The following is a 27,993-nucleotide window of genomic DNA, read 5'->3' on the forward strand; positions in this document are numbered from 1 at the left end:
AACACTGGATTTTCTGTTCTTAAAATAAAATTATAATTGCCTCAAATTCACACACAAGATGTACGTAACTTACCTACAGTTAAGAAGAAATGGCATTCTAAGCAAAATCTTTGACAAAAAATTACTTAGTGTCACCCGGTCTAGATAGCCTACCTCTTGTATAGGTATCCAGCTTTAGGCTTAGCGATTTCTGTTGCCCTATGCCTAAAGCTCGTACGGTATTAAAGTTCGAGGTAGGGGTGTTTCCGACTGAACTAAAACCTTCAATCATTCGCCCCCTTCACAACAAGGGTGAAAACGTTGACAAAAACAATTACCGGTATTGTCGTATTCACAATAATTTATGGTTTTCGTTGTCTGTATGAGGCTTGCGAGTCCTCAGGGCAAAAGTAATTGGTCAGGTCAGCTCAGTATTACATTGGTTTAACTGCAAAACCTGTTTGTCAACAATGCCTAAACTCAAATTATCAAATTCCATCAGTAAAAAAGAAAACACAGCACCCCTGGCTATTTCCGTAGACAACAATAATTTCATTCCTTCCTGTTCAGAAACTTAAGTTCCTGGGCATCCACATCGATAGCTAGTGGAAATTCACACTTCATGTAGGTACCGGTAGTTGGATTCTGTTTGTAAAAAAATTAAGTTCTAATATAGGTGTTGAGAAATTTGACAACGTTTACCAACAATAAAATTCCTACTTTTCCATCCATTTATATTTTGAACTGTCTCATATTTGTTAAGGAAAATTTTGACCTTTTTCCAAATCTGTCTCACTCTATCTCTATGGTTTGAGAAGCCTTTTCAGTATTAGACATCCCAAGACACAACACCGCTTTTTTTGAAAACCATTTATTTTACAATGACATTTAAACTGTTGCCCGCTCCCCTGAAGATGGACCAATGCGGACAAATTTGGTAAAAGAGTTAGAACGCTGCTTTTGTTAAATGTTTCTGCAGTGTCGAGGACTTTTAGCCTATTTAAGATGCCTGTAGTTATTCTTAACGATGACTTATAAATAGTTATAGATTTTCTTCATAAAAACCTGTTGTTTTTACTAATTTTATGGAAAATATTTGTTGACCCAATTGTTTTATATTGCCAAAAATAAAGATGTTTGAGTTTTAAGTAAAATTTGTTGAAGTAAACTAAGGCCCGGGCCAAAGTTCACCTTAGGCCTATTTATTTCTACGTTGACCTAACTTAGGTCCTAAACTTCATGGGCCTAGGTTCTTAGGCCTTTAGTATTGTGTTAGGGCCTCACTAAATTCACGTAGCCTTTATGGATGCTTAAAAAAAATGCATTAAAATCGTCTAGCCTAATTTAAGTTGTAGTTAACCTTAACAAATAATTGATAGTATTGTATAACTTATCTAGCCTAAAGTTCAAAAAGATTGAATAAAAATAATTGAAGATTCAAGAATTTTAGGCGTAAAAGGAGGCAATCTTATTCCACCCAATTTTACAACTTAAAATCGTGATATTTCATTTATTTTTTATTTCTCCTTGAACTTGGTGTCCCTCGATAGGAAATTTTAAATGCTAAATGCTAAATTATAGTTTTCTTGACAATTTTTCATAAGATCAGCTAGGCCTATTTTTAAAACGTTTTTATTAGCTCGCTTTCTTGTCCGGTACAAATTTTGCAATCGATTTCATACTAAGTTCCCGATGAACCAGAGACTTGAAACTTTAAACATAGCTCACAAATGGATGACAATGCAATATTATATAATTTAATTTTCATATTTCCCTTGGGATACGCCCCATGGGCTTGTTTTTATTAACTCGCTTTCTTGCAAATTTGGATACTTCCCGATGAGCTAGAGACTTGAAACATAGCTCACAAATGGATGACCAATGCAATATTATATCATTTAATTTTCATATATCACTTGGGCTACGCCCCTTTGGCTTCCAAATTTTCCATGTTTACATTTTAAAAGAATGTAAACATATAATATTTAAGTCAGCTGTAAATACTTAAATTAGACAGTTAGAAGAGCAGAGGTTAAGAGGTACAGGTTCTGCTCCCGAGATATTCTAAAAATATAAAACAATCATTTCAAAGTAAAGATAAAACATCTGATTACGGATAATAAGGTTTTGGGTTTTGGTTATGTATTAAGAGGCTATATAAAATAGATTTAACATATTTACACATTAAAAACTAAAAACTAGAAAATAATTTATAAGTAAAAATACTTTTTAAAAATGCCATGTTTTTAAACGCACTAAAAAGTATAAAATAATTTATAAAATGTTGAGAGAATAAATACTTGTAAGATTTAAAACGAAAAACGTGGGGTGCATGTAATAGATCATAATAGTTCAATTGGTGAAGTTAATTGTAAATCAGCATGCGCCCCATGTTTTTCGTTTTAAATCTTACAAGTATTTATTCTCTCAACATTTTATAAATTATTTTATACTTTTTAGTGCGTTTAAAAACGTGGCATTTTTAAAAAGTATTTTTACTTATAAATTATTTAAGGTTAAGACAATAGTTTTAAACAACATTTGATTTTTAAGTACCTAAAAATTAAAACTTATCTATTTTATTTGAAGCTAAGCCATGATTAATGTGAGATTTTTAATAATTATGATTAGAAAATAGCCAAATGTTTCATGAAAATAAAAGATTAATGAGGTCAACAGATTGGCCTTTCCTGCGACCTTTTTAGTGTTAATGACTGTTTCTTTACTCTCGCTTCTCCATTTAAAAGGCTCTCATTGCTGTAAAAAGGATAAGACATATTGTCCGTATACAATATAATATTTAGGATATTTAATAACAAACATTAGGCTATATATGTTTTTTAACGAGTGTAGATTGTCATCTTAATGATGTACCAACATTTATACTCTTTCTTTTTGACAGAGCAAAACAAAATTTATAAAAGACAGTTAACCATTGATTAAGTTCAGTTTTAGATCTAATTACATCCACACACTTATTCCTTCAATAAAGTTTAAATACTGTAATTTGAAACATCCCATCATTTCATTGCAGCGTATTGTAAAGTGAGTTAGAAAATATAATTTGGTTTGAAAGACATTAGGTACAGGTTTGTGTTTTTATTACTATATTACTTCACCATTGTACACGTCATTTACTTTTAACTGAAAGAATACCTAAACCATTTATTTAAATATTTGGTAAATCTGAAAACAAAATGGTTTTACGTCCTATATCACTTTAGCGTATTGATATAGACTATGTTTATAACTTATTTTATATAAAACATTACAATTTAATGCTTGTTTTTATGAGCTCGCTAGTCGCTTTCCAGCAAATTTTGATATCAATCTTAAACGAAGTTCCCAATGAGCTAGAGACTTGAAATTTGAAACATAGCTCACAAATGGATGACAATGCAATATTATATCATTTTATTTTCATATTTCCCACGGGATACGCCCCATGGCTTCTACATTTTCCATGTTTACATTTTGAAAGAATGTAAACATATCAATTAATTTAAGTCAGCTGTAAATACTTAAATTTGACAGTTCGAAAAGCAGAGGTTAAGAGGTACAGGTTCTGCTCCGGATATGGAATTGACACACGGGAGGGACTAAGGCTTAAGGTGTAGTGACTTCATATCTCTAGTGGCTAATGTCAACACGATTACCGTAACGAGACTATGTGATTTCAGCGGCGTTCGTGGCATAGGTGGTAGCGTTTCGGATTGATGTTCAGGAGGTCCCAGGTTCGAAACCATCCGCTAGCCGGGGACATTAACTTTTTGTCAACGACTTTTGCTTAGAATGCGAATACTTCTTAAATGTACTGTACATCTTTTGTTAGAATTTGACGCATTTAAAATTTTATTTATGAACAGAACTTTTTTTTAAAATATTGAATTTTTATTCGATTATATCTTTTTTAGCAAATTTCCCTATAGGGAAGTAGCTACAGTAGAGTCCCGTTAGTCCGAAATGGTTGGGACCGGGCCCATTTCGGATTACCGAATATTTCGGATTAAACGTTTTTTTTTTTAATTTTTTTTTTTTTTTAATTTTTTTTTGTCTTATTTCTTACTACTTTTTTCGGACGCAGGCACGAGCCCGGGATTGAATTTCAAATTACTTAAGGCTAGACCTATTGGCTGCAGCATTATCACTTAATAAAATCTATTTGTGATTTGGCGGACGAAAATGTAAAATGTTACAGTAATAACAAAAATGGTGAAATATTTACTAAAAAAATACTCTACAAATAAGTCTATCTCGCCCAGCTGCTACAGAATACTTTGACGAGGTACAGCTAACTGTGTCAAAAGTTTAATAAAAAAGTTTCAAAAAAATTTTTTTGGTTTCGGGTTAAGCGGACTTTCGGATTACCGAAGTTCGGATTATCGGGACTCCACTGTATTACCGTAGGTGGCACGGTAATACCTAGACCCGGGACCGATTTACTTTTTCATTTTGATGTCGCCAGAGGCCAAAAACACCATTCGTTTTATATATACCAAATTTATTGAGCGTAGCTCTTTGGGATCAGCTTCAATGCAACAAATAAAGCAACATCACTCAATAATGGCAGAACACATTTCAGTCAAACTTAACAAGATTACTTAGACTAATAGTGAGATGGTTAATAAACAAACAAATTTCAATTAGATAATGCTAATGCAATTTAAAACGAACTTAAAATTTCCAAATTTTAACATTAGGCTTATGGGACTAAAGTAGCCATATGACAGTTTTTTGTTTACAAGAAAAATGTAAACAAGAGAATCATAAGGTATTTCTGAACTTTCTAGACTTTTTCTTTTAAACGTTTTTAAATCATTCCTATGATTTCAATAAACAAGAAAATGCCGTTAAAACATTTTTTAAGGCGCGGAATTCACTGAAAATCGAGAAAATATACGGAACTACTTTCTCAATGCACGGAGCATAAACAAGGAGCGGAGGGATACGGACCAGTGACTACTTTCTTGGGAACCTATTTGTGTTGCCAGCTGATTAGAAACAGCCAATGTTAGAAATCAGGATTTAATAAGCGATATATCAAACCGCATCGAAATCGATATTTAATCCGATAATACATCACAGGTTATATTATGTTGAATTACATCGACGGTGCACTAAGTTATTACACTTATTAATAAAACGCAGATTGAACACTCATCTAATTTAGGCATGTGGGGAAGGTAGGTTGGGGTTTATGAGTATTCCTGACTACTTAAGTGTTTTGAAGTAAGGTTAGATTAGGGAGGTAAAGTGTAGGTTATATGTAGGTGATCGGGTTGTTTATTTGTGTTGCACCAAATAAACTGATAATATTTTCCTGGCCAAAACTACCATAATGCACTTTTGGAAGAGGTATCTGAATAACAAGATGTAGTAAAAACAAATCTGAATTATTATAATTTTAATCAATAAAACAAGCATTAGTACATCCATTGACTTTTTTACATTTAGTAACTTATACAAATATCAAATCACGTTTGTTCCGCTCAACTGGCTTTCACCTCTCTGACAGCAACCCTAGTATATATATATATATACGTCCGTGAACGCGATAACTTGAGTAATTTTTGTCCGATTTTGATGAAATTTGGTTTAAAGGTGTAAATATTTAAAACGAATAACGTGGGGTGCATGCAATAGATAATTTACAATTACCTTCACCTATTGAACTAATGTATTATCAATTGCATGCACCCCACGTTTTTCGTTTTAAATCTTAAAAGTATTTATTCTCTCCACATATTTATAAATTATTTTCTACTTTTTAGTGCGTTTAAAAACGTTTTGTTTTAAAAAAGTTTTTTATTTATAAATTATTTTATTTTGTTTAAAATGAAAATGGCAGCCATTTTAAATGTTGAGTTGGATCAGGATATCCTTTTTTCCAACATGAGTCTCTTCTACAGACTAAGTTTTATAAAGATCGGCTGGAACAATCCAAAGAATAACATATTTAGGATTAAGTTAAATGAGAAAAATACAAAATGGCAGATAGATCTGGTTAACCAAGCCATTTTAGAAAAAAAGGTTATTCTTGATTAAATCTTTATTTTGACCCATAGATAACCATTTCCCGTAGTTTGGCTGTTAAAAACAGAACTCCTGTATAAATAAATAGGTTAAGTGCTGCAATCTACCAAGTACTTGAAAAATAAACTGATATTTATTTAAACATTTCAGACGACAAGATTCAATCTTTGACAGAACAAATAAAGCTCTTGGAACAAGAAAAAGAACAAGTTAATAGTGATGTAACTTCGCTCAAAGATGAGTTAGCTGAAGTCCAACTGAATTTAGAAGCAACTAAGAACGAAAATGAAAAACTGGAGGAAACAATTAAAAAGTAAGTTGGTAAACTTAGGCCTATCTAACACCTGCCATGAAGATGTAAACCAATAATTACTTAATCATTCTTTTGCTCCTATTATGCCATTATAGTTTGGTTATTTCAGTTGATGTAGGCCTCCATGCACAATAGGGGCGTGCGGATAACCGAAAAATCGGGTCGGAATCGGTTTGGAACCCGTGCCTATCCGAACCGAGCCCAAATTTGATATACCACACTATCAGTTAAATATCCAAATTTTTTCGGATAGACTATGTTTTTTTGATGTTTTGGACTTAGATGACAACTATAAGGCCACTGAGACATTCCCTTGCCATATAAATTCTTTGCATCAAGATACAAACACTGAGACATGACCTCGCGATATACATTCTTTGCCTCAAGATACAAACATTGAGACATGGCCTTGCCATATAAATTGTTTGTATCAAGATACAAGTATACAGACATTCCCTTGCCATATAAATTCTTTGCGTCAAGATACACACACTGGGACATGCTAAAGTGAGTAACTTATTTGCAAGCCATAAGGGGTGGGGGGGATGGTTTGAAAAATCCCCTCGTTAACTGTGATTGAAAACACTTGATGTTTTTAAACGTAAATAACATTTGTAGGTTATACTAGAGCTGTTTTTAATAGACAAGCAAATAATAGGTTACGAATTTCAAAAAATTTTTCAGGCTGGAGAGCGAGTCCCTCGAATACCGACGGCAGCGAGATTTGGCATTGGACGAGCGCAACGAAGCCTTGGAGATGGTGGAGAGGCGGAACAACGAGGTGCGTCGTCTGCAGGAGGACTTGGCCACACTGGGCAGTCAATTGCAGGCTGCCGTACAGTCCAAGTGTGAGGCGCTGGCCAACGCTGACGAGGTGGACAGCTTAAAACTCTCATTGGAATACAAGTATGTAATTTGTTTATGCAGGTTTCCACAATATTCTATTTTACAGTTATTCAACAGTCCTATCAAAGATATATCGTGATTTCAAGTAGGCCTCTTTATTTTCCATCTACTAAAATAACGATTTCCGCCAATCATTTTATTTTAAAATGTCTTTAAATTCCATGTTTATTCTTGATATGCCTGGACCTAGAGTACACGTTCCTTCCCATCAATCAATTTTATGTTTTCCCTATAAGATTCTGATAGTTAACTACCAATAAAAAGGTTTAAAATGCCACATTATAGTCTCCATTGCCACATTGTACTCCTGAAAGGGTGCATCAAGACAACCCCTTTTAAAACGTCCCCCAACTGTGTTGGAAGCACCTGGGCCTGATTCAAAGAATCAAGAATCAAGAATTTTTATTTCCATAAAATGCGGTTGTTCCAAAAAAAGAGTTGTAAACATGTTATAACATGTGTTAAACTAATACCCTATTAGTTTTTATGTTTATAGGCAGTTAATTGAAGAGAAGCCTCTAACTTAAAAGTTTTTGTATTGCAAATTCAGCTTTTAAAATATTTTGAGATTTTTATTATTTAATGTACTATTTGACCTCATTGCTTATCCGATGTTATTGCGTCCGGTTTATGTTGGTTGGATAATTGGGATTCCAACTGTTTATAAATCATCGCTGATGTAGTTTATTCATAAGTTGAGATATAAGGGGGTGGAGTTTAATTGAAAATGATGTACAGAGAGAAGCGGCTGGACCAGGAGAGAGCATTGCTAAACCAGCAGATCCACAGTTTGACAGAGGACCTGGCTAAACACACCGAGGACATGACCGCAATGCGGAGGGAACACACCAACAACTTGCTCACACTGCACAACCAGCTGTCGGAGAAAACTGAGGAGGTATGTTAAAATAGTGCTCAATGGGCTTCTGGTTAAAATGTTTCATTGCACAGTTTTCAGATTTTTGTGTATAAAATGTCATAAAAAATGTTCTTATTTTCCAACTTTAGGCCTAATTATTTTTTTTTTATTTAGGTGTTTAACCCTCCGTCGGTGACACCACGGAGTTTTCCTCCAAGCTCATTAATTTTTATAGTAAAATATGTGATATCGCCAGCTGGCAGCTTTAAGAGTAACAGTACCTAATGTGTATTTTTCTAGGATCCGATAGAGAACATTATTTTTATCTCACACCTCCCCCGCAAAACCCCTATCAATCAGTTGGGAGCCTGAAGAGTCAAGGCTTTGTTAGTCAACGATGGTGTTGTTGTTTTATAATTTTATAAATATGTAAAGTAAGAGTTTTAGTTGATTTCAAGTACAATTATATTGATTATACATGGTTTTAATATGTTTTTCTACTATAATTAAATGCCTAATGTTTCAACACCCGTAAAAAATTGTGTGTCACCAATTGTGTTGTTTTTGTTTGCTACATACATATTTTATGTATAAGGTAAGAATGTTGATTTTAAGTACAATGTTATTGATTATAGTAGCCTATAACATGTTTTTATACATTTTTGTATTATTATATATATATTATTAAAATTATTTGCCTAATGTTTCAACACTCGGAGAAAAACTCTGTGTTTCACCGATCATGTTTTAAGGTCTAAGACAACGACAAAGGGTTGAATTTAATTGGTTATAAGATTAAGGGTTAGTAGGCCTAAATATGATCCTTAATTTTTATTACGGTTTTTTTTTAGCTGAAAATTGCAAACTCTGCAAATTCCCAACTGACAGAAACGAACAAGACATTGAACCAGAAAGTAGAATCACTGACTCAGAAGTTGATTGGGCAGTGTGATATTGAAAGCAAGATGAATAATTCCTACAGAGAGGAGATAAAGGCTCAAACCAAGCTAGCAGAACTGCACAAAGGTACGTTTGTTGTAATGCAGGTAGTCTTTGCTATACGTTGTAGTGTGGTGAACGTTGTACTGGCAAGGTTCTGACAAGGGAGAAAGGTGTAAGCAAACATATTTTTAGACTGCTACCATCAGTGCTGCAGAAATCTGTTTTATAAACCCTTTCAAACTTAAACAAAGCTCGGTACTCTCTTATTGTGATAGTTCAATCAAAACTAATGGTCTTATACAAAGTTATTGCTATTTTACAACAGAGCTGAACTTACAAATGAAAAATGGCCACATCAAATCGCGTTTGCTAAACTGTGCACTGCTTGTAAGTGACATTAGTTTGTGAATAAAATAACCAACTAATACTTTTATTTGTTTGCATTGTAGGCCTACATTTTTAATACATATTTATGGCTAGGAAAAAATGTCGGAATAGTTTACAATGTGTTGTATTGGATTGATATTACTAAAGTTTATGATACGAATGTCCAAAAAGTGAATAATATATAGATTTCATGATATACTAAGATAGCTTAAAATGCAAATTTATGTACTTTGTTAAAATTAAGCTAATGGTTAGGCCTACATAATTCTTTTTACAAATTGTGAGCATTTTTCTAAGTGACAATTACTCTCCCTTTTTTTAAAATCTCTTCCTATTTTACCTACCAATTTTGTTTGCAGGTATCAGCGAGGAGCTGACAGCCAAGAACCAAGAGCTGACCGATGCTGTGCTGGAACTGCAGAGAGAGTTGAGGGAGGCGACCGAGCAGTACGGAGAGTTAGAGGCCAAGCTGAAGGAGCGAGATGTGGCGTTGGAGGTGACTACGGAGAAGAAGAACCTTTGTATACAGGAATTGAAGAAGGAGCTGGAACATGCCAACCAGTTGATGGAGGCAGTGAAGCAACGTGAGTAAACTGGACAGAATGGATGATGGATCGTTAAAGCTTGCACTCTGTGTGTGTCCTATTTAACTAGGTTTTATCTAAATAATGATTGGTAAAAGTAAGAGTAAAATGGTTACATTAAGAAATGTAAGGTTTATTTTATCTGCGCTGCAGTAAACGTAACTACCTTGTTTAGTTGCAGTAACTGTAGAGATTTTGTACTTATAAGGTCCTTAAATATCCTTAATTTATTCACAAAAACTGTTGATTGCATATTTACTACCCTCGCCAAGCAAAATGTCAAATATACTAGGCCTAAATGTAGAACATAAATTAGGCATGTCAGACTAAATGCTGTTATAAAATAGAAGTAACTATTAAATGTTTTAACTTGTACCTACATGTTGTATTGTTGATGTGTTGTAGAGTCGCTGGAGAAGGCAGTAGAGAGTCTCTCCCCAGCAGCGGCCGCCACCAGTCGTCTGCTTAAGTCAGGCCTCACACTGACACAGCTGTACATGCAATATGCTGAGACTGCTGAGCAACTCATGTTGGAGAAGCAGGAGAATCAACGACTCAACCACACCATCACTACAATCATGCATGTAAGCTCACATACACACCCAAACTCCCTCTTAATGTATTTTAGTTACTTAATCTTAATCTAGATCTTTCCAGCAGGCATTTTTCTGGTTCCTTTCAAAACAGTACATTACATTTCCCCCCGTATTGTCTGATGATTTGCACAAGGTCTTTGGACTTTAGCTCTCTATTTTCTGTTCCTCAATTTGCTGTCTTTATATATATATGCTTCTCAAAATTTAATTTCTGAATGTTGTTTAACTCTTCTAGGCGTAATTTGTTACAGTAGTTACGTCACTCCCTTGCACGTGCACACACACACATTGTGATATTTTATATGCCCGTACTCCTAGTTTAGTATTTCAGTAGAATAATTGTACATTTTTATTTTTACATTTATCTTTATAGGAGATAGAACAGAAAGCACCAGTATTGAAGAAGCAGAGGGAAGACTATGACTATGCAATGTCAACGGTTGAGACTCTGACATCGCGAATGGACGAGATGGAGGTTGAAACTTCTCGGCTCAGAGCTGCCAATCTCGAGGCTGAAAAAGTCTCAACTCATTTCAAGAGGGAGAATAAGAGACTGCAAGAAACAATTGGTGACCTTGGACGACAGGTTGGTGATGTAGGATAAGATATCAGTGGAATACACTCAACTTAATATTAACCTATCTTAGAATAACCAACACAAGTGGACCCATCCCATTGTAAATTTTGAAGCTCGGTTTTCGTGTCTAGCTTATGTTTGGTGACACTGATCGCTAGAGGTGGAAAAATGTTGTTTCTACAGTAGAGTCCTGTTAGTCCGAAATGGTTGGGACCGGGCCCATTTCGGATTAAACGTTTTTTTGTTTGAAATTTTTTTTTCGTCTTATTTCTTACTACTTTTTTTCGGACACAGGCACGAGCCCGGGATTGAACAGTAATAACAAAAATGATGAAATATTTACTAAAATACTCTACAAAAAAGTCTATCTCGCCCAGCTGCTACAGAATACTTTGACGAGGTACAGCTAACTGTGTCAAAAGTTAAATAAAAAAGTTTCAAAAAAATTTCAAAGTTTCAAAATTTCAAAAAATTTTTTTTATAAAAAAAATATATTTTTTGGTTTCGGATTAAGCGGACTTTCGGATTACCGAAGTTCAGATTATCGGGACTCCACTGTATTACTTTAGGGTTAATAATTTGTGCTATACTATTTGGTTATATATCCAGGGAACAAGTTATCGTTTATGATTAGTTTGTGTTATTTGGCTAAACAATGTTTTAAATGATTGAAACAACAACAAAAAATCGTAAACAAAACACAACTTCTACTGTGCACCGGACAGAACTAACAATAAAATTGGCTTCAGCCTCATAAGGATGAGAAATCTACTAAGGGAGTATGTTTTATCTATTATATAAGACAACACTATGGTAAAATGATTTTCTATCAAACTGGTTCACTGGTATACTAAGTGTTTCTTGCTTCTAGGTTTGCTACTTACTCAAAGAAGTTGAAGAATCAAGAGGAAACAATGTTGCCATGAACACATCTCCTGGGCGAGTGTCTGAGAACCTGTCTACGTCATCTCAGGTAGGGAGAAAACAAACACTTGCAGGTTTATATTTCCAGTCAAATTATATTGAGTTCATCAATAAAAAAGTATTTAAAATGTACAACGTTGTGCTGAAACCTAGGTCACAATAATCGACTTATTTTGAACTGGAGACTGAAGTTAAACCAATATATTAGTAAAAAACCAGTTCAGGCGCAATTCCACATCTAAAAAAAAAAAATATATAGTAGGCACCAATTCTTTCAGAAAGGTTTTTTACTGCTTTCATTCACTTAGACTTCAGTTTTAAGTACATAGCCACAAAGCAAACTGCAAATTACAGATAAGCTAGTAGGATTTTATAGATTTTTTGAAGCTTACAAGCAGTGTTCCCGTCATATGCGGTTAGTGTCGTGTAGTCGGTAAAAATTATACTTATATGGGTTTTACAATAAAAGGAGTTCCAATAATAACTATGAAAGTGTGTCATGTTTTAGTGGGATTCCATTGCCAAACACTTCAGGAAATACAGTAAATCAGCTCTTGAGTAGCTTTGTTGATAGATTATAGCTATTTACATTACAAGTGTAGTAAGAGCGTTTTGCATAATTCTCCTAAGTGATGTAAACAAGCTCTTGCGTAACATGTAACGTACAAGATTTTACCTGATCCGACAATATACAGGAGGTTACGAACAATATTTTTCATTATCCATTTCACTCATCTTCTAACAGTAACGTTCAAGAATCAAGAATCAAGATCTTTATTGTCATTGACCTTTTACAAGGAATAGACATAGTCAACAATAAATAAAAACTAAAGCTATAAAATACAGTGGGTTCTAAATTAAAAATTAATATTAACATCAGAAACTAAGTACTCTGTTATACAGTAAAATGGATTTTGGATGAGCCACTCAAACATTTTAGACTTAAACCTATTAAAAGGAACCTGTTTTGCTGTCAGACCTAATTTATTAAAAAACCGTATGCAATTTATTTTATGGCAGTTATCTGTTTTGGCCAATCTATGTGCAGGGATATCTAGATTGGATTTGCCTCTTGTATTGTAAGAGTGTATACTCTCTCTACAAGTGAATTGATGAAGATTGGCTTTAGTGTAGAGGAGTATGTGAAAAATATACAAATTTACAACGGTCATAATTTTAAGGTCTATAAAAAGAAGTCGACAGCTATCCACAGGGCCAGCCCCACAAATTGTTCGTATGACTTTTTTTTGTAATAAAAGAATTTCATGGGTGTGGGGGGAGTGTCCCCATAGTATAATCCCGTAAGAAATATGAGATTGAAAAAAACCAAAATAAGTAATCCGAAGGTATTCATTACTAACAAAATCTCTGAGTTTCCAAATTAGATAATTTACTCTGGAAATTTTTTTACAAGTGATTTCTATGTGCTCTTGCCAATTTAATTTTGAATCAATTTGGAAGCCTAATAATTTTACAGATTTTAATTCATTGTCAAGTGGGGATAGACTCAAAAGAATTTTCTGTGTTTTTTCTTGATTACATGTCAATTTATTTGAAGAAAACCAATTTAGTGCTGATGTTATTGATTCATTAGTAATTAAATCAAGCTCATGGATATCTCTATTTGTTGCAATCAAAGTTGTGTCATCAGCATATACAACAGTGTCTACATCAACATTCCTCGGCAGGTCATTTATCGAGATTAAAAACAAGAAGGGTCCCAAAACCGAGCCCTGTGGAACACCTACTTCAACCAATCTTAAGTTAGACTGACTGCCTCCAACAGATACATACTGCTTTCTATTAGTTAAATAGGATTTTAAAATTTTTAAAGTTTCACCTGTAATACCATAAAATTCAAGTTTTTTGAATAAAATATCAAAAGGTACAGTGTCAAAAGCTTTTGTAAGATCAAATAAAGTTAATGAAACTGTTTCTTTACTTTCAAATGCATTTAAAGATTTATTAATTACTTCTAAGACAGCTGCAGTTGTTGATTTACCCTCTCGAAATCCAAACTGTGAATTTGTCAACAAATTGTTATTTTCAAAATATTCATTCATTTGTTTATGCATGAGACATTCAAAAATTTTGGAAAAGATTGGCACTATTGAAATAGGGCGATAATTACTAGGAATATTTTTATCACCTTTTTTATATACTGGAATAATTTTAGAAATTTTGAGAAGGTCAGAGAAATAACCAATTTTCAAACATTTACTAATACAAAAAGCCAGAGGCTCACTTATAAAATGAATTATTTGTTTGATGCTATAATTTGAAAACCAGTAATGATCCATAGCTTTTGAATTTGAGAAATTAGCTACAACATTGTTAACCTCTTGCCATGATACCTCCCTCCATTGGAAATGTAATTGTCCTATAGGGGGAGTCCCCAGCAACTCATGCGCAGGTGTGTTGGTGAGAGGGATTTCATTTTCCAGCTCATTAACACATTCAATAAAATAGTTATTGAGATTGTCAGCATCCAAAACCTCCGACTTAGTTGATGTAGGAGAATATTCATGCGATATAACTTCCCAAGCAGCCTTGCACCTGTTGGGGGCCTTATCAATATATCTTTCAAAAGCTTGCTTTTTGGCTAATTTTATTTCACGATTGTAGGCCTTTTTACAATCAATATAGGTTCTATAGGCATTTTCCAAATTATTTGATTTATGTTTGAGTAAGCTCTTATAAACAGAAAAACAAAGAAGCATTTTTTCCCTAAGTTTCCTTAACTTTCCATTATACCAATTAAGTTTTCCTTTCTTATGTCTATTGTTTTGTTTGCACTTAACTAATGGGGAACTAAAATGCCACAAAGATACTAATCTCTTAAAAAATTCATCAAATAGTAATTGCTCATTAATTTTACCCATTTTATAGTCCATTATCATTTCCCATTTCTCTTGTACCAATTGATCAACAAAGTGTTTAATATTACTTTCATTTTGCCTTCGTATTATTTGTTTTGTTCCTTCTTTTGAGTTGTTACATTGTTTTATAGTTTTCTGTAAAAATTCTAATATTAAAGGTTCATGGTCTGCAAAACAACCTCCTACTGTATTTATGTTATATAAATCTGATGAAAAGTTTACAATTATATTATCTATGCATGATTTTCCTCTTGTAGGTTTTTTATTTGTACAAACTAAATTTAGACTTCGTAACAGATTGGCAAATTCAATAGATGTCTTCTTTTCCATTTTTATCATTTCTATGTTAAAATCACCTGCAATGGCTACAAATTTAAATGACTTTAACAGCTTTTTCACAGCAAGCTCAAAATTTTCCAGAAACAAACCAATATCACCACTAGGGGATCTGTAAACACTTAAAACTATAAGATCATAATCAATTATTTTAATACAGCTAAATTCACAATGAAGCTCAATGCAAAATAAGCTAACATCTATTTTGGTGAAGGTTAACCCTTCTCTTAAAAATATTCCTACCCCACCATTTTTTATACTTTTCCTACACATGATATCTGCAGCAATAAAATCTTTAGGAACAAAGAATTCAACTTCCCGCTCCTCTAACCAATGTTCAGACATACAAATTACATGCACTTGCTCTATGGCACAAAAGTGTTCTAATTCTAACATTTTGTTCCTAATAGACTGGATATTAACCTGTAAAATTTTTAAGTATTCTTGATTTTCTTTGTTATTTGTTTTAGCATTATTATTTACAGTAAAATCAAAATCATCCATAATTGCAGCTACCGGTAATATGTTATTTATTTTGTTATTTCTAAAAAAACTTCATCGATTTGTTCACCTAACATTCACAAACGTTCATTCACTAACGTTCATTTACAAAAGCTAGGTTAGAAAAATTCTTCCAATCATAACAATAAAATTCAAGTGGAGTTCCGCTTGGAGTTCCGTTATGGAGTTCCGCAAGGTTCAATCCTAGGTCCTCTCTTATTCCTCACATATATTAATGATTTACCTTTTCATTTTTCAAGTCAAATCTGTAACTTTACCCTTTATGCAGATGATACAACAGCTCTCATCAGACGAAGTACTGTTAAAATTTTACATGATGATGTCAAAGAAACAATTGGAGAAATAGCAAATTGGTTTTTAAAAAATGGCTTACTTTTGAATGAAGATAAAACTAGTGTTTTAATTTTCAAATTGAGAAATTCAACCACTGGAACAGAAACTACTGCCTCGCCCACAAATGTAGTAAAGTTTTTAGGGATATATTTGGATAGTAAACTACAATGGACAGAACATATTAATTTTCTAAACAAAAAACTTAGTCCAACAAGATATGCTTTAAGTGTTTTAATTCAGGTTACCTCCTTGGAAGTATGTAAAAATGTTTATTATGCTTATGTGTACTCTATTTTAAGCTATGGTATTACATTATGGGGGACAGCCACAGATGTCCACAAAGTTTTTAAAAAACAAAAGTCAATAATCAGAACTCTTGCAAATTGCCCCAAAAAAACATCATGTAGACAATTGTTTCGAAATTTTAAAATTTTAACTCTAACTTCAATATACGTTTTTGAAATTTTAAAAATGGTTCATGGAAATCCTGGTATGTTTCAAAATTATCTTAGTAATCACTCATATAATACCCGAAGACAAGACATTTTTCAATACCCCACTCATAATTTAAAAAAATATGAAACAGGTCCTCTATATATGGGGTTAAAAATTTACAATAAAATTCCAAACTCCTTAAAGCAATTAAACTTAGCAAAATTTACAGGCAAAATCAAAACAGTTTTAGTAGAAAAAGCATATTACACTCTTGAGGAATTTTTCAACGACTCCTGGTAACAGACACCCAATCTCTCATCAACCTCTCCTAACATAAACAGTTCCACCATGCTGTAGCTTTGTAGGGGTAACTTACTGGCTAAATCCTAGGTTTTTTATATACCTATTTAGATTTACTTATTTATTAGAAACCTTGACAATGTACCTGTCTGTGTATTACATTTGTAATAACTCTAACAGATGTTATGTGCAATAAAGAATTGTCATTTGTCATTTGTCAAGCGCACACCTAATTTCTAGCATTAAACGTCGTTGGCTCCATAAAAGTATATTTTTTAAGTTAAGCACTCGATGTTATTTAAATGGGTTTCATTACCTCACCGAGTGAGTTTTTTCAACTTTACATCACTCGTGTAGTAAAGAAGTTGTATACATCACACTTGGGATTGGGAAGTTTAACATGGCGGGTTAGGTAAAATATTCTACAATATACATTTAACACGTGACATAAGCACACAAATATAAATACCTTGGAATTGATAGGCCTGTCACAGAAAATCAATACAGCTGCAATGGACTGTTGGAGAGTTCGAGTCAGCACTACTTTTAAAATGGTTCTTTTGAAATTTAGATCAGCTGATTGTTTGGCACATCAGATGATCACTTGGCTATTTAATTTATCAGCTGACCAAATTAATTTTATGTATGATTATTTTAGAAAGAACAGCTACTTTGTCGGTCTTTGGAGCAGAGCCGTGATGTTAAAGTTCGCTAGTTACCACCCAACCACTGCTTAGTAAACCTGTTGAAGTTTTCATCAACAATTTTTCCCCTGTGAAACACAAACTAATAAGGATACACTAGTAACTAGTAATAACTAATAGTAACTAGTGTTAGCGACAGAGACATATAAACTTAGGATAATTGAGTCAGGGCCTAATTTTGACTCATATGGATCACAAAATGGGAAACACTATTCTCTTAAGCTGTATAAAAAATCTACAAATAAAAATCTAAATTTTCTCACATATGTTTCGTGTTTAATGTAGTATGGTTGGTGTTTTAGGTGATATCCAAACACCTAGTGACATTCAGAGACATCCAGGAAATGCAGGTGCAGAACCAGAAGTTGCTGTCTGCTCTGAGAGAACTGAGTGAGAAACAAGAACAGGCTGAGCAAGACAAGGTGAATTGAAAGTACATTGTAGTGTCAGTAAAACCTCGATTATTATGTCAACATGCAGATATAGGTTGCCATGTGCTGCTACTTTGTACCCTACTATTTTATAGTATGCATTTCAAAAATAGAATTTTGCATCTAACATCAAAGGACAGTTTGAATTAAATATCACGTGGAATCTACTGCGAATATCGATTTGGATCAATCCTTTAACCTATAAATTCAAAACTTAATTTCAGAATTTCAGCAATACCATGATGGTAATTTATCACAACCACAATAATATTACCAGATTCCCAATCCTGTAAAAGTAGTTATCATGATATTGATAGTGGCTGAAAAACCAAAATGAAAATTTCGAGGAAATAATATCAATTTTCATGACTTGAACATCTCAGATTCCATCATTCATATTGAACTCATGGGTTGTGGTATATCTGGAACTGAATTGGAATCTTCTTGAGATTTGATGGAAACAATGTTCAACTTTGATTCATCACTGGAGTTGGATAATGTTTCACAAAACTACAAACTGTGGTAGGTGACTTAACACTGACTGTCCTCGTAGGAGTCCCAGGTGGTAGAGCAACTAGAGGGCAAGTTGCGACTGGCAGAGCAGCGAGTAGCGTCTCTACTGCAAACAGAGACTCACTACATCAAGATGGTGGACATCATCAAGGGACAGCGGGAGATGTATAGAACACTGTTCCAGCAACAGGTGGCTGGCCTACCTCACACCAAGGTAATCAATCATTTTGATACAATTTGTTTAAATATTTAATCTGCATTGTAAATATCTCCTCCATGTTGCCTGCTTGCTAATATTATCCAGTAGCTGTTGTCATATCAGTATAATGAGATGCAACTAATGCGGCGGGGGTATTCCTTTTATCTAATGTACTTTTCAATTGTCATGAATTGATTGTAAGTCTTTTCTCTAAATTAATGCATTCTCTCTAGTCTCTTTCGTTATAAGTTATTATCTTGTTTGGTTACTAGCATTTCGTTTTCAAATTTAAATATCACCATTATGTGCTTCTGCAAACAATGTTTTTGAAGTGTTACTTGATTATTTAATATTAATCCTTAAAAATCAAACTTCATCAACTGTTCTTATGTTGTTCTTGTTATTTAATATTGTTATGTCTACTTTGTTATTTTACTGGTGTATTGAAATGATTGTTTGAAGTAATTTCTTCTGCAATGATACTGTTAATACGCATTCTTGCATTATTGTAATTGGAGTTAACAGTTAGAAACAACATTACTTTTTTACTTAAATACTTTTACTTTGAAATGGCAACCATAAATCACTCACATTGCCATTTACTGTAAGCATTTACATCGCCAATATGTGTAAGAATAAGATAATTTAGCCCTTAAAAATGCCACTGTGGAAAGTAATGTCAGAATAAAGTATTTCACTCTTACTGTGTACATGATTTTCATTACCTGTTGAATACCACAAACTGAGCTTCTGAATGTTTTTAGATAGAGGAATTGGAGAAATCTCTTGAGTCAGACACAGCCTCGATGCCTGGAACACCTGAGAACAAGTCTTCCACTGCCAAGGCGATTGCCTCTCCTGCATTGCAACTCAAACTGGACATGGTACACACTTATCAGAATAGATTAAAAATACAGTAACAATATAATAAGGTAACTAATACAAGAAACTCAACTGTCCTTTTTCTAGTTTCTTCATGAAAGGAATTTTGAAATGGATGAAGAATAACTACTTTTGATTGAAATTGCATAGTATGAAGTTTTTTCTTCATTTAAGTCAATTTACTCTCTGGTATTTTTTGGGTTACAAATTCATGTGGTTATCCCTGAAAACAAATGTCATTAACATAAATTTGCAAAGCCCTCTAGTGGACTGCAAATCCCCAAAGTTTTCTAAGAAATCACCTCTCTGTAGAATGTACTACTAGGAGTACGCTCCGAAGTTGCGTATGAGAATGAACGAAGACAATTCCATCAAGTTTGTGCGGCGGCAGTGGCCAGACTAACTGCGATTTTTTTGTACCACGGGCGTAATGCTCTTTTATTTTAGAAATAATTCTAATGCCGCATATATCTATCCAAAAATCAAATATAAATAGCATAAGCTCTACTTATGTCTATCATAAATTATAACGTCAGTGGTGTTAGTTATGTTTTTGACTGGGGGTGTTAATCTAAACCTTGGACCTGTTAATTCACAAGGTACTAATTTTTATAGCCCCAAAGCAAAAAGTAACTGGGGTCAGTTTGACACTAAAAATTGTCCAACCTAGGGCCCGTGCCCCTGGGTTAGCCCCCCCCCCCTCACGGTGGTCCTGTAATCATGTGACAGAGTGATTAAAAATCATGGGCTGAGTATCACTTCTTTAAATTAATAATGAGTTATGAACATATTTTTTTAACCTAACGTATTCTATGATACACAACTAAATTGTGTGTGATACATGGCCAAATAAGTTGAATGTATTTCAATGTATTACTGTACAGTACCAAAAACATTAATTGCTCTACTCTGCTTGGTAACGGAGTTGTTACTAAGCTTCAACTACTTACTAAACCTAGCGAACTATGAAGGGTTCTTCAGGTTTTGTATTACAAATTATAACAAAACTTTCAGACAATAACACATACGGATCCGTCCAGACCACGCCATATTATCATCTGAACCGCTTGATGAACCTCAGATTCGTAATTTTAACCTTCTTTTTACAGCCACTTAGGAATCTCACCGACAAAAACCAATTGCATTTTTGGATTCAGCGTGAAAGAAACTGTAATTAAACATCTAAAAAGTACATCATATCCCAATGATGACATACTAAATAATTGCCGTGAAGTATTTTTTTCGGATACATAACATTACATATCTGTATTTATCCGATTTAATTTTTGTACTAAAAAATATTCTTTATTCTTTTTTTATGTAGCCTAAACATAAAATTAATTAATTGTTTGTTCGGTTTTTGTTTATATTTCATAAATTAAACTACTGTCTACTAATAGCAGACAGTAGTTATTTTCTTCAGTATTTATTATTATTCAGTATGATTCAGTAGTTATATTATTAGTAGTCTAGTCTACTAATAGCAGCTACTAATAGCATAATTTACCAAAGGAAACAAAACAAATAGGCCTAGGCCACCTAATAACGAAACAATTAAGGATAAAAAAATAAAATGCTTCGTTAATGTTTTTGTTATTTTTTTATTTATATCATATGGTATCTTAAGATTAGCTAACTCAAATTTGATACGATAGTCAAGTTATTATTAAACCGATTTATAGTTATGTTAGGTACCTTTTTATAAACTCATGAAAAAGATCAAAATTAACTTACCGTAGTCAATGTCTTTTTAAATTCATCTCTTAAACAAATCATACACAAAAGATTTATATTGTTTTTTAGAAATGCTACCTTTGTTATTAGGCCTACAGTATTATAAACTAAAAAGTAAGCTACACAGTGTAAAGAGTATCCATTAAAAATATGTTAGGCATAAATTGTTCAATATTGAAAGAGACCTAGGCCTACAAGATAAATGGATTAAGGCAAGTTGTATCACCTAGAAAAATGAACTGATTACGATATTTTATAGCCTAAACTTATAGGCTATAGCAAACGAATATTTCATCTTATAACTTATCGTAGGCTAGGTTCCCTGCGAAACTGTCCCCCTGAAAATGGGTAACTTAACCTAAGTAGGCCTACTAAGGACACAGGTATAGTAGCTAGAAGAAAGTTATAAATTACCTTTTCAGGTCTAGGTAGGCTTATTAAGGCCTATTTGCTTGATTGGATTTACACTAAAATGTCCTATACTAAATTAGCCTAAATTTTATATTTTTAAGGAGACATTTTAGTGTAAATCCAATCAAATAGGCTTTAATAAGCCTACCTAGAGCCTAAAGGCAACTCGATACATTATAACCTAAACTTTACCTTCCTATCTAACCTAACTTCAAAACACTTAATGCAGTCACCAATTCACATACAGCACGACCTACCACCCTGACATACCTAAATAAGAACTACAGTATGTAATTAGTCCACCAGTCCATCTATATCTCCATAATGTGACGAAATTACTATTATAGAAAACATTATTAACTATAGAATCACTTGAAATGTTTCTACAACAATGTTATCATGTTTAATCAACGATGTTCTTCTTCTCATCAACAATGTTACTCTCTTCACTTAACCTTGCTTGTCGTGTGGTTGAAAACAGTCAGCTGTAGGCTTAGTTACCCACAGTTCATTTCACTTGTAAATGTTATCCATCCTACCTTGTTTATTGTAATGTTGTATGTTTTTACGGCGATATCTTGAGAAATATTCATCAGCGGTGAAAAATAATGGTATATTTGGATTCAGGAGGTAAAAAACTATCAAGTAAGATATTAAAATTAAAAAATTCGTTTGGAGGCACCTATACGGAATAAATACCATTTTTTTAATTTAGCCTATAAGTCAACAAATATTTAAAAATAGCCACTTTGTTCTAAATTTTATGAGGATTCCCAAAATGTAATAATATAAGGGAAGTAGGTTTGCAAATAAATAAGTTATGGGTGAAAAACAGAGTTCGTACATTTAGCGTCATCTAAGAATGCATAGCCTAACCATAGCTAGGAATCTGGCAGATAATTTACATCATTATCACTACCTTCTTCTTCAGGATCATTAACCAGCCCTTCAAAATCACTTAAATCTTCTTATAATGCACCACGTACATCACTACTTTTGATTTTTAACACTAAAACAATGATAAACGTAATAAAACACATCAGTCATCCGAGTCATCGGTGCGAGGTTAACCAAGTTGTTTACAAATACGCACGTCATCTGTCTGCTACAATATTTTCGAAACTAAAATGAAAAGCGTCTAGAAACAGACATCAGGAGAAAGTTTAGAATCTGCCGAAAACAACGATATCAATCTCGTTCCAGTTCAATCTGATTCAGTCAGTCCCAGAGCCTTCGCTGTAAACGATGTTTGTGTGTCGCAAAAGTGACGCATAAGACCATTGCGGGGGTGTTGTGCGTCGATTACACGACGCTTAACACTCAGGAGGGTTAACTTAAATTAATTAGACTGTAGAAAAGGCCAAGGTAGGCTAGGCCTATTACCTTTGATTGCAGGCTACCCTACTTCATAGGGAACACTCTGTCAGTTACACTTGATAGTGTAACCAAGTTAAGTTAAATAGGTCTAGCTTATAACTTACGCGATAACGTTAAGTTATAGGCCTAATATCAAATTCAAAATAACACTTGAAAGATCATAACTCAATAATGACGATTAATTTTTGAAACACTTAACCAGACACAGTAATTTAAGTTCCTTCCTTGCTTAGTCTCTAATGGTCTCTAACCAATGGCCATGGCTCCCTCAGTTCCTAACCTAGATCTAGTGTATGCCATTGACAACAGTCACAAAGATAGGTATAAAGTGAATTAACTCTTACACACAAGGAGTAATATTTGCGGTTTATTCATTAAAATGATTGTATCAAAATTAGGGATGGTCAAGTCTCGAAATTTCGGGAAATTTTCGGGAAATTTTCAATCTCGTTACACGAGACGAGATTACTTTTTGGCCGAGATTTTTATCGAGACGAGAATTAAAAAAAAAAAAAAAAAAAAAAAAAAAAAAATTAAAAACGCCTGCAGAAAGTCAATGCAATACCCGCAATACAGGAGCGTGTTGTAGTTGCGTTTCCTTTTCGAAGGCGTTCTTATTTAATTAATTCTTTTAATGTAAATATTACTTTAATTCTTTTAATGTAAATATTACTTTCATTATTTTAATAATATTACTTTAATAACATTTGAGAAGTTTTGTTAAGTGTAAGCATTGTGAGGAATGTTTTATTACTATAAAAAAAGTCAAAACAAGTAACTATTTTATAAACATTAATATTGCTTTTATTTTATGATTTATTTTATTTTAGGATAAGTTGAACTCTATCCTAACTGATATCACCATGTTTCCTAATCGTAGGAATTTTTAATAAGTTAGGCGTGATTAATAAAAAAATGTTATTCTGATGTTATTTAATGAAAGATTGTAAATATTCTTGCCTATTATCATTATTTTAGTATTTAAACAGTCATCTAACAATGTTACAAAATCAGGTAAAAATTTCGAACGTGCATTTCCCGTTGTGTATGAGAAGAGAAATCTCGTCTCGAAATTTTATGAGAAATAAAAAATCTCGTCTCGTCTGGTCTCGAACTAAAAATCCAATCTCGTCCATCCCTAATCAAAATGTTAACTATTTTATTTTACAGCCAACATTAACAACAAATACAACCGACAGAAAGCGCTTACAAACAACCGACGATAAGAAAACTATGTAACTTAGCCTATATGTTTGAAAAAAAAAAATAACTCTTAAAAAAATCTGATTGGCATAGGCAGAGTGTGCTATAACAATAATATTGAAAATTAATAATATAAAAAGCTCAAGACAATGTTAAAACCACTTATTTTTAGAAACCCATCATGCCACCCAAGTGATAAAGTTCACACATTATTTTAATTAACAAGCATTCCAAGGACTGTGGTCTTACTTCAAGCCTAGACCTACTAAATTAACAACCATAAAAACATGTAAAAAGTTCAAACATGTGACTACCTAAACATTTTTATCGATTGAAATACATTTCGGTGGATATTTTATATATCCCATATTTATTTCCTCCATTAATTTTTTTTTGTAATAATTGTAATTTAAAGATTTATTATGTATAAAAACCATTGACTAATATAATATACCTACAGATGTTAAAACTGTTTACTCCATGGATGAAAGAAATAATAGAATTCACTTCGGTCTCTAGAATTCACAACAAAATTGTTGCTCGTAAAATGTAAACAAAAAGAAGAAGAAGAAGGTAGCTCCTAATGTTATTCTTGTGGGGGAAAATTAAAATGGTTTTTTTAGGATTTTATAATTATTACTGATCAAATAATCTCGAATAACGAACTTAACCGAGATAATATGATAAAGAACCTTTGTGCAAAACATCAACTTGATATACGAAGTTATATTCGAGTTATTGGAGATTGATGAGATGGATTTTACACCAGTATGAGAATTCACTTTGTTCATTCAATTAGTTAAAATATACTGCCTTTTGTTATTTGTAATAGTCATACTACAGATGATGTGAACGTTTATTTTTTATTAGCTGTCTGTTTTGTTCGTGCAATTTTTATCCATGTCTTGTAAATATTGATCAGAAATATAGTCGCTTTTTATATAGTTTAAATTTGTTTTTCATCACAGTTATAACTTAGATTTTCCCCAAACATCTCCACTTGGAAGAATAATTCAAGACTATCTTAAGTGTTTAACTTTTAGATGGAACAAAAGTTGAAAGACAAGATAGAAGAGTTGAAGCAGTTGCAAGAAGAGTTTAACACATACAAGAAGGAGAAGCAGACCAATGAGAAGATGGTGAGCGAGTCGTTGGACAAGGCTAGAGAGGAAGCTCACACATTGGCCGTTAGCAAGAGTGAGATTGCTGCCCGCCTGGAGTTTGCGGAGGAGAAGTTTAAGGTAATTATGAAATAATGAAGTAAACAATTGTAAAAATTGTTTTGGTTTGTAAATTGTATGTTTTATTTTTAAATTATTCTTGTTGTTAGAGTTAGGACGTCATTTTTAGTTACTACTCGACTTGAGGTTGAGTGGAAAAAGTTAAGAATTTACTAAGTATTAGTCGAGTACTCGCCCACCCCTATTTTTAGGATGCAGTTTTGAAACCCCAAAAATTGTTTAATTTGATCATTACTAAGTAGTAATCAGAGGGTTTTTTATTTTTAGTTCGGAAAGTAATGAAGAGTTTTCTTACTTTTTATAGTTAAAACAAATAAATACTCACTTTATTTTACAATATGAAACAAAATTATTATTCACAAAAATTATCACAACATTCCTAAATACACATCCTTATATATAATACCTGAAGGCGATTTCTACGAAACACTACTCCTCCGTTAATAATGGACGGATTTTTACAAACGACGTGTCAAAATAAAGTATTTTTTGTGTAGACGCCCCCTTTTCCCAATTCCTGTAATAAAAATCCTCGGGCTATAAAGTTGGAGTTTCTCCCATAAGATTAACATGGGGGAATCTAAATATTTAATTGGAAACTTTGTCCCCACTAATTTAAGAGAACGGCTGGGCGTAGAAACTTGGTAGAGGTGTCCAAAGAAAGGTCTTGGTCTGTAGATGAGTTATCAAAAGAAAAACTAAGCCAAATCCCTTAGGACTCTGCCCCAGAGTCCTTTAAAGATCCCTCCACAGAGCTGTTTAAATTTTGGCCATGTGAATAATGTGAATAAAACAGCTGTTTATTTTTAAATTGTATTTCAAACAACACACATTTATTGGGAGTTACTGAATTCCACCAAAGTATTTGCAATTTTATTTTCTGATTTTAAAATTGATTTTCTTCATTATTATGTCATGTTTTGCAATATAACGTTCCATTACGAAATCAGTGGAAAATGCTGGTGCAAGAGGGACTATTACAAAATTTTTTGACGAATTAAAAAAAAAAATTTAATCTTCCATCAAAATTAAAAAATGAAATAGTCATAAAAGTGTTAAAAGAATCATGTAAAATCATTCAAAATCATTTATATGGACAACGTTATTAATCTATGTTACATGTTATTTATATCGTAAATTTAAGATTTTTTTACTGTGTCTAATAGGCAAAGTTTATTAATAAACTCAGTTTTCAAAATAAAAAAAATAATAATATTTCTTATTGAACTATTTTATATCTATTGTGGGTTGTTGTCTGCCTTTTCCACCACATTTTGTCATATTATTCTACACATATAAAATATTTATTTAGAAATATCTGCTCTTATCGTGTCTAATAAAATCCAAACATAGAAACCTTGCCTAAAATGGTACCCATCTTGACAAATTATTTGCACCTACCTATATTACGAACTTTGGCGCACTGGGTTTGGTAACATTATTGAAAATAACACAACATTTTGGCTGTAATATATGGTACAAAGGGAAAATACTATTTAAGCAGCTACTGTCATGACAGAAAGGTCATATTCCTTTTAAACTAGATCACATAATCATTTATAAGATGCGTTGATTAACAATATGTAAACGTCAATATATACGTAACGAACAGCCAATTTACAGTATTTGTGCTTTTTGGAAATGTCCCATTGCTATGCCATTTGCATTATTTGTTGCCAATGAAGCCGCAAGACCATATGAACTAGGAGGCCCCTAACAGTTCAAGAATAAAAGCCAACTTCACTTTAAGTATTCCACTACACCTAAAATTCCGTAGAGAGATTCTATTGACAACTGTATGTTATCGATAAGGCTGAGACAACTAACTTGCATCCCCCGTGACAAGGAATCCCAGCTCTAACAGTAACCCCACAATCAATTTCTCAAAACCATGCTAGAGGGTTCATTCATTGGCACAGAAGTACGATATGAACTGACGCGACGTGACGAAGGAAAAATCAAACTTACACTGTAACGGATAAACCTCCCTTTGAAGTTAGAATATGTCTTCCCAAAAATATTTTCTTTTGAAATAAAATCATATTACACTGATGAAATCAAGGAATTGTTTAACTGCAAAAGATCCACCAATACGATTTTAATACTATTTAAAGGTTCTTCCAAAGGAAGAGATACCATATAACATACTAATAATAACTCCGATGACGTACGGTATGGAGAATATTTTATTCATTGAATGATCAACCAAATTTGGCAACTAACGCAATTAATATCATTATTGTTTTTACACGTATTACTCTTAAAACAACTAAATGCTCAAAATATGTATATTTCACCCAATTTATCACAGTTAGATGAATTAACGTAAGCCTTGAAAGTAACAGTCGATTTTGACGGGTTTCACCTAGTTCCTATTCCAACAAGTTCACAAC

At 33.0% G+C, this 27,993-nt stretch overlaps 1 protein-coding gene across 6 annotated transcripts in view; it reads left to right on the top strand.

Moving 5' to 3' along the window:
• Positions 1 to 27,993, top strand: part of LOC128988391 (nucleoprotein TPR-like) — a 95,055-nt gene that overhangs the window by 3,501 nt on the left and 63,561 nt on the right. For all 6 annotated transcript variants that reach the window (XM_054409640.1, XM_054409642.1, XM_054409641.1 and 3 more), the window contains 12 exons: positions 6,163 to 6,325; positions 7,010 to 7,231; positions 7,970 to 8,129; positions 8,942 to 9,116; positions 9,779 to 10,003; positions 10,409 to 10,587; positions 10,973 to 11,185; positions 12,048 to 12,149; positions 17,912 to 18,031; positions 18,594 to 18,767; positions 19,517 to 19,636; positions 25,403 to 25,600. In XM_054409640.1, the coding sequence (XP_054265615.1) occupies positions 6,163 to 6,325; positions 7,010 to 7,231; positions 7,970 to 8,129; positions 8,942 to 9,116; positions 9,779 to 10,003; positions 10,409 to 10,587; positions 10,973 to 11,185; positions 12,048 to 12,149; positions 17,912 to 18,031; positions 18,594 to 18,767; positions 19,517 to 19,636; positions 25,403 to 25,600 (2,051 nt within the window). The remainder of the gene's footprint in view (positions 1 to 6,162; positions 6,326 to 7,009; positions 7,232 to 7,969; positions 8,130 to 8,941; positions 9,117 to 9,778; positions 10,004 to 10,408; positions 10,588 to 10,972; positions 11,186 to 12,047; positions 12,150 to 17,911; positions 18,032 to 18,593; positions 18,768 to 19,516; positions 19,637 to 25,402; positions 25,601 to 27,993) is intronic.

Source organism: Macrosteles quadrilineatus, unplaced genomic scaffold (assembly GCF_028750875.1).
Source record: "Macrosteles quadrilineatus isolate MER2022 unplaced genomic scaffold, UCM_ALF_1.0 Scaffold_3__2_contigs__length_128488019, whole genome shotgun sequence".
In the NCBI taxonomy this organism is placed as follows: domain Eukaryota; kingdom Metazoa; phylum Arthropoda; class Insecta; order Hemiptera; family Cicadellidae; genus Macrosteles; species Macrosteles quadrilineatus.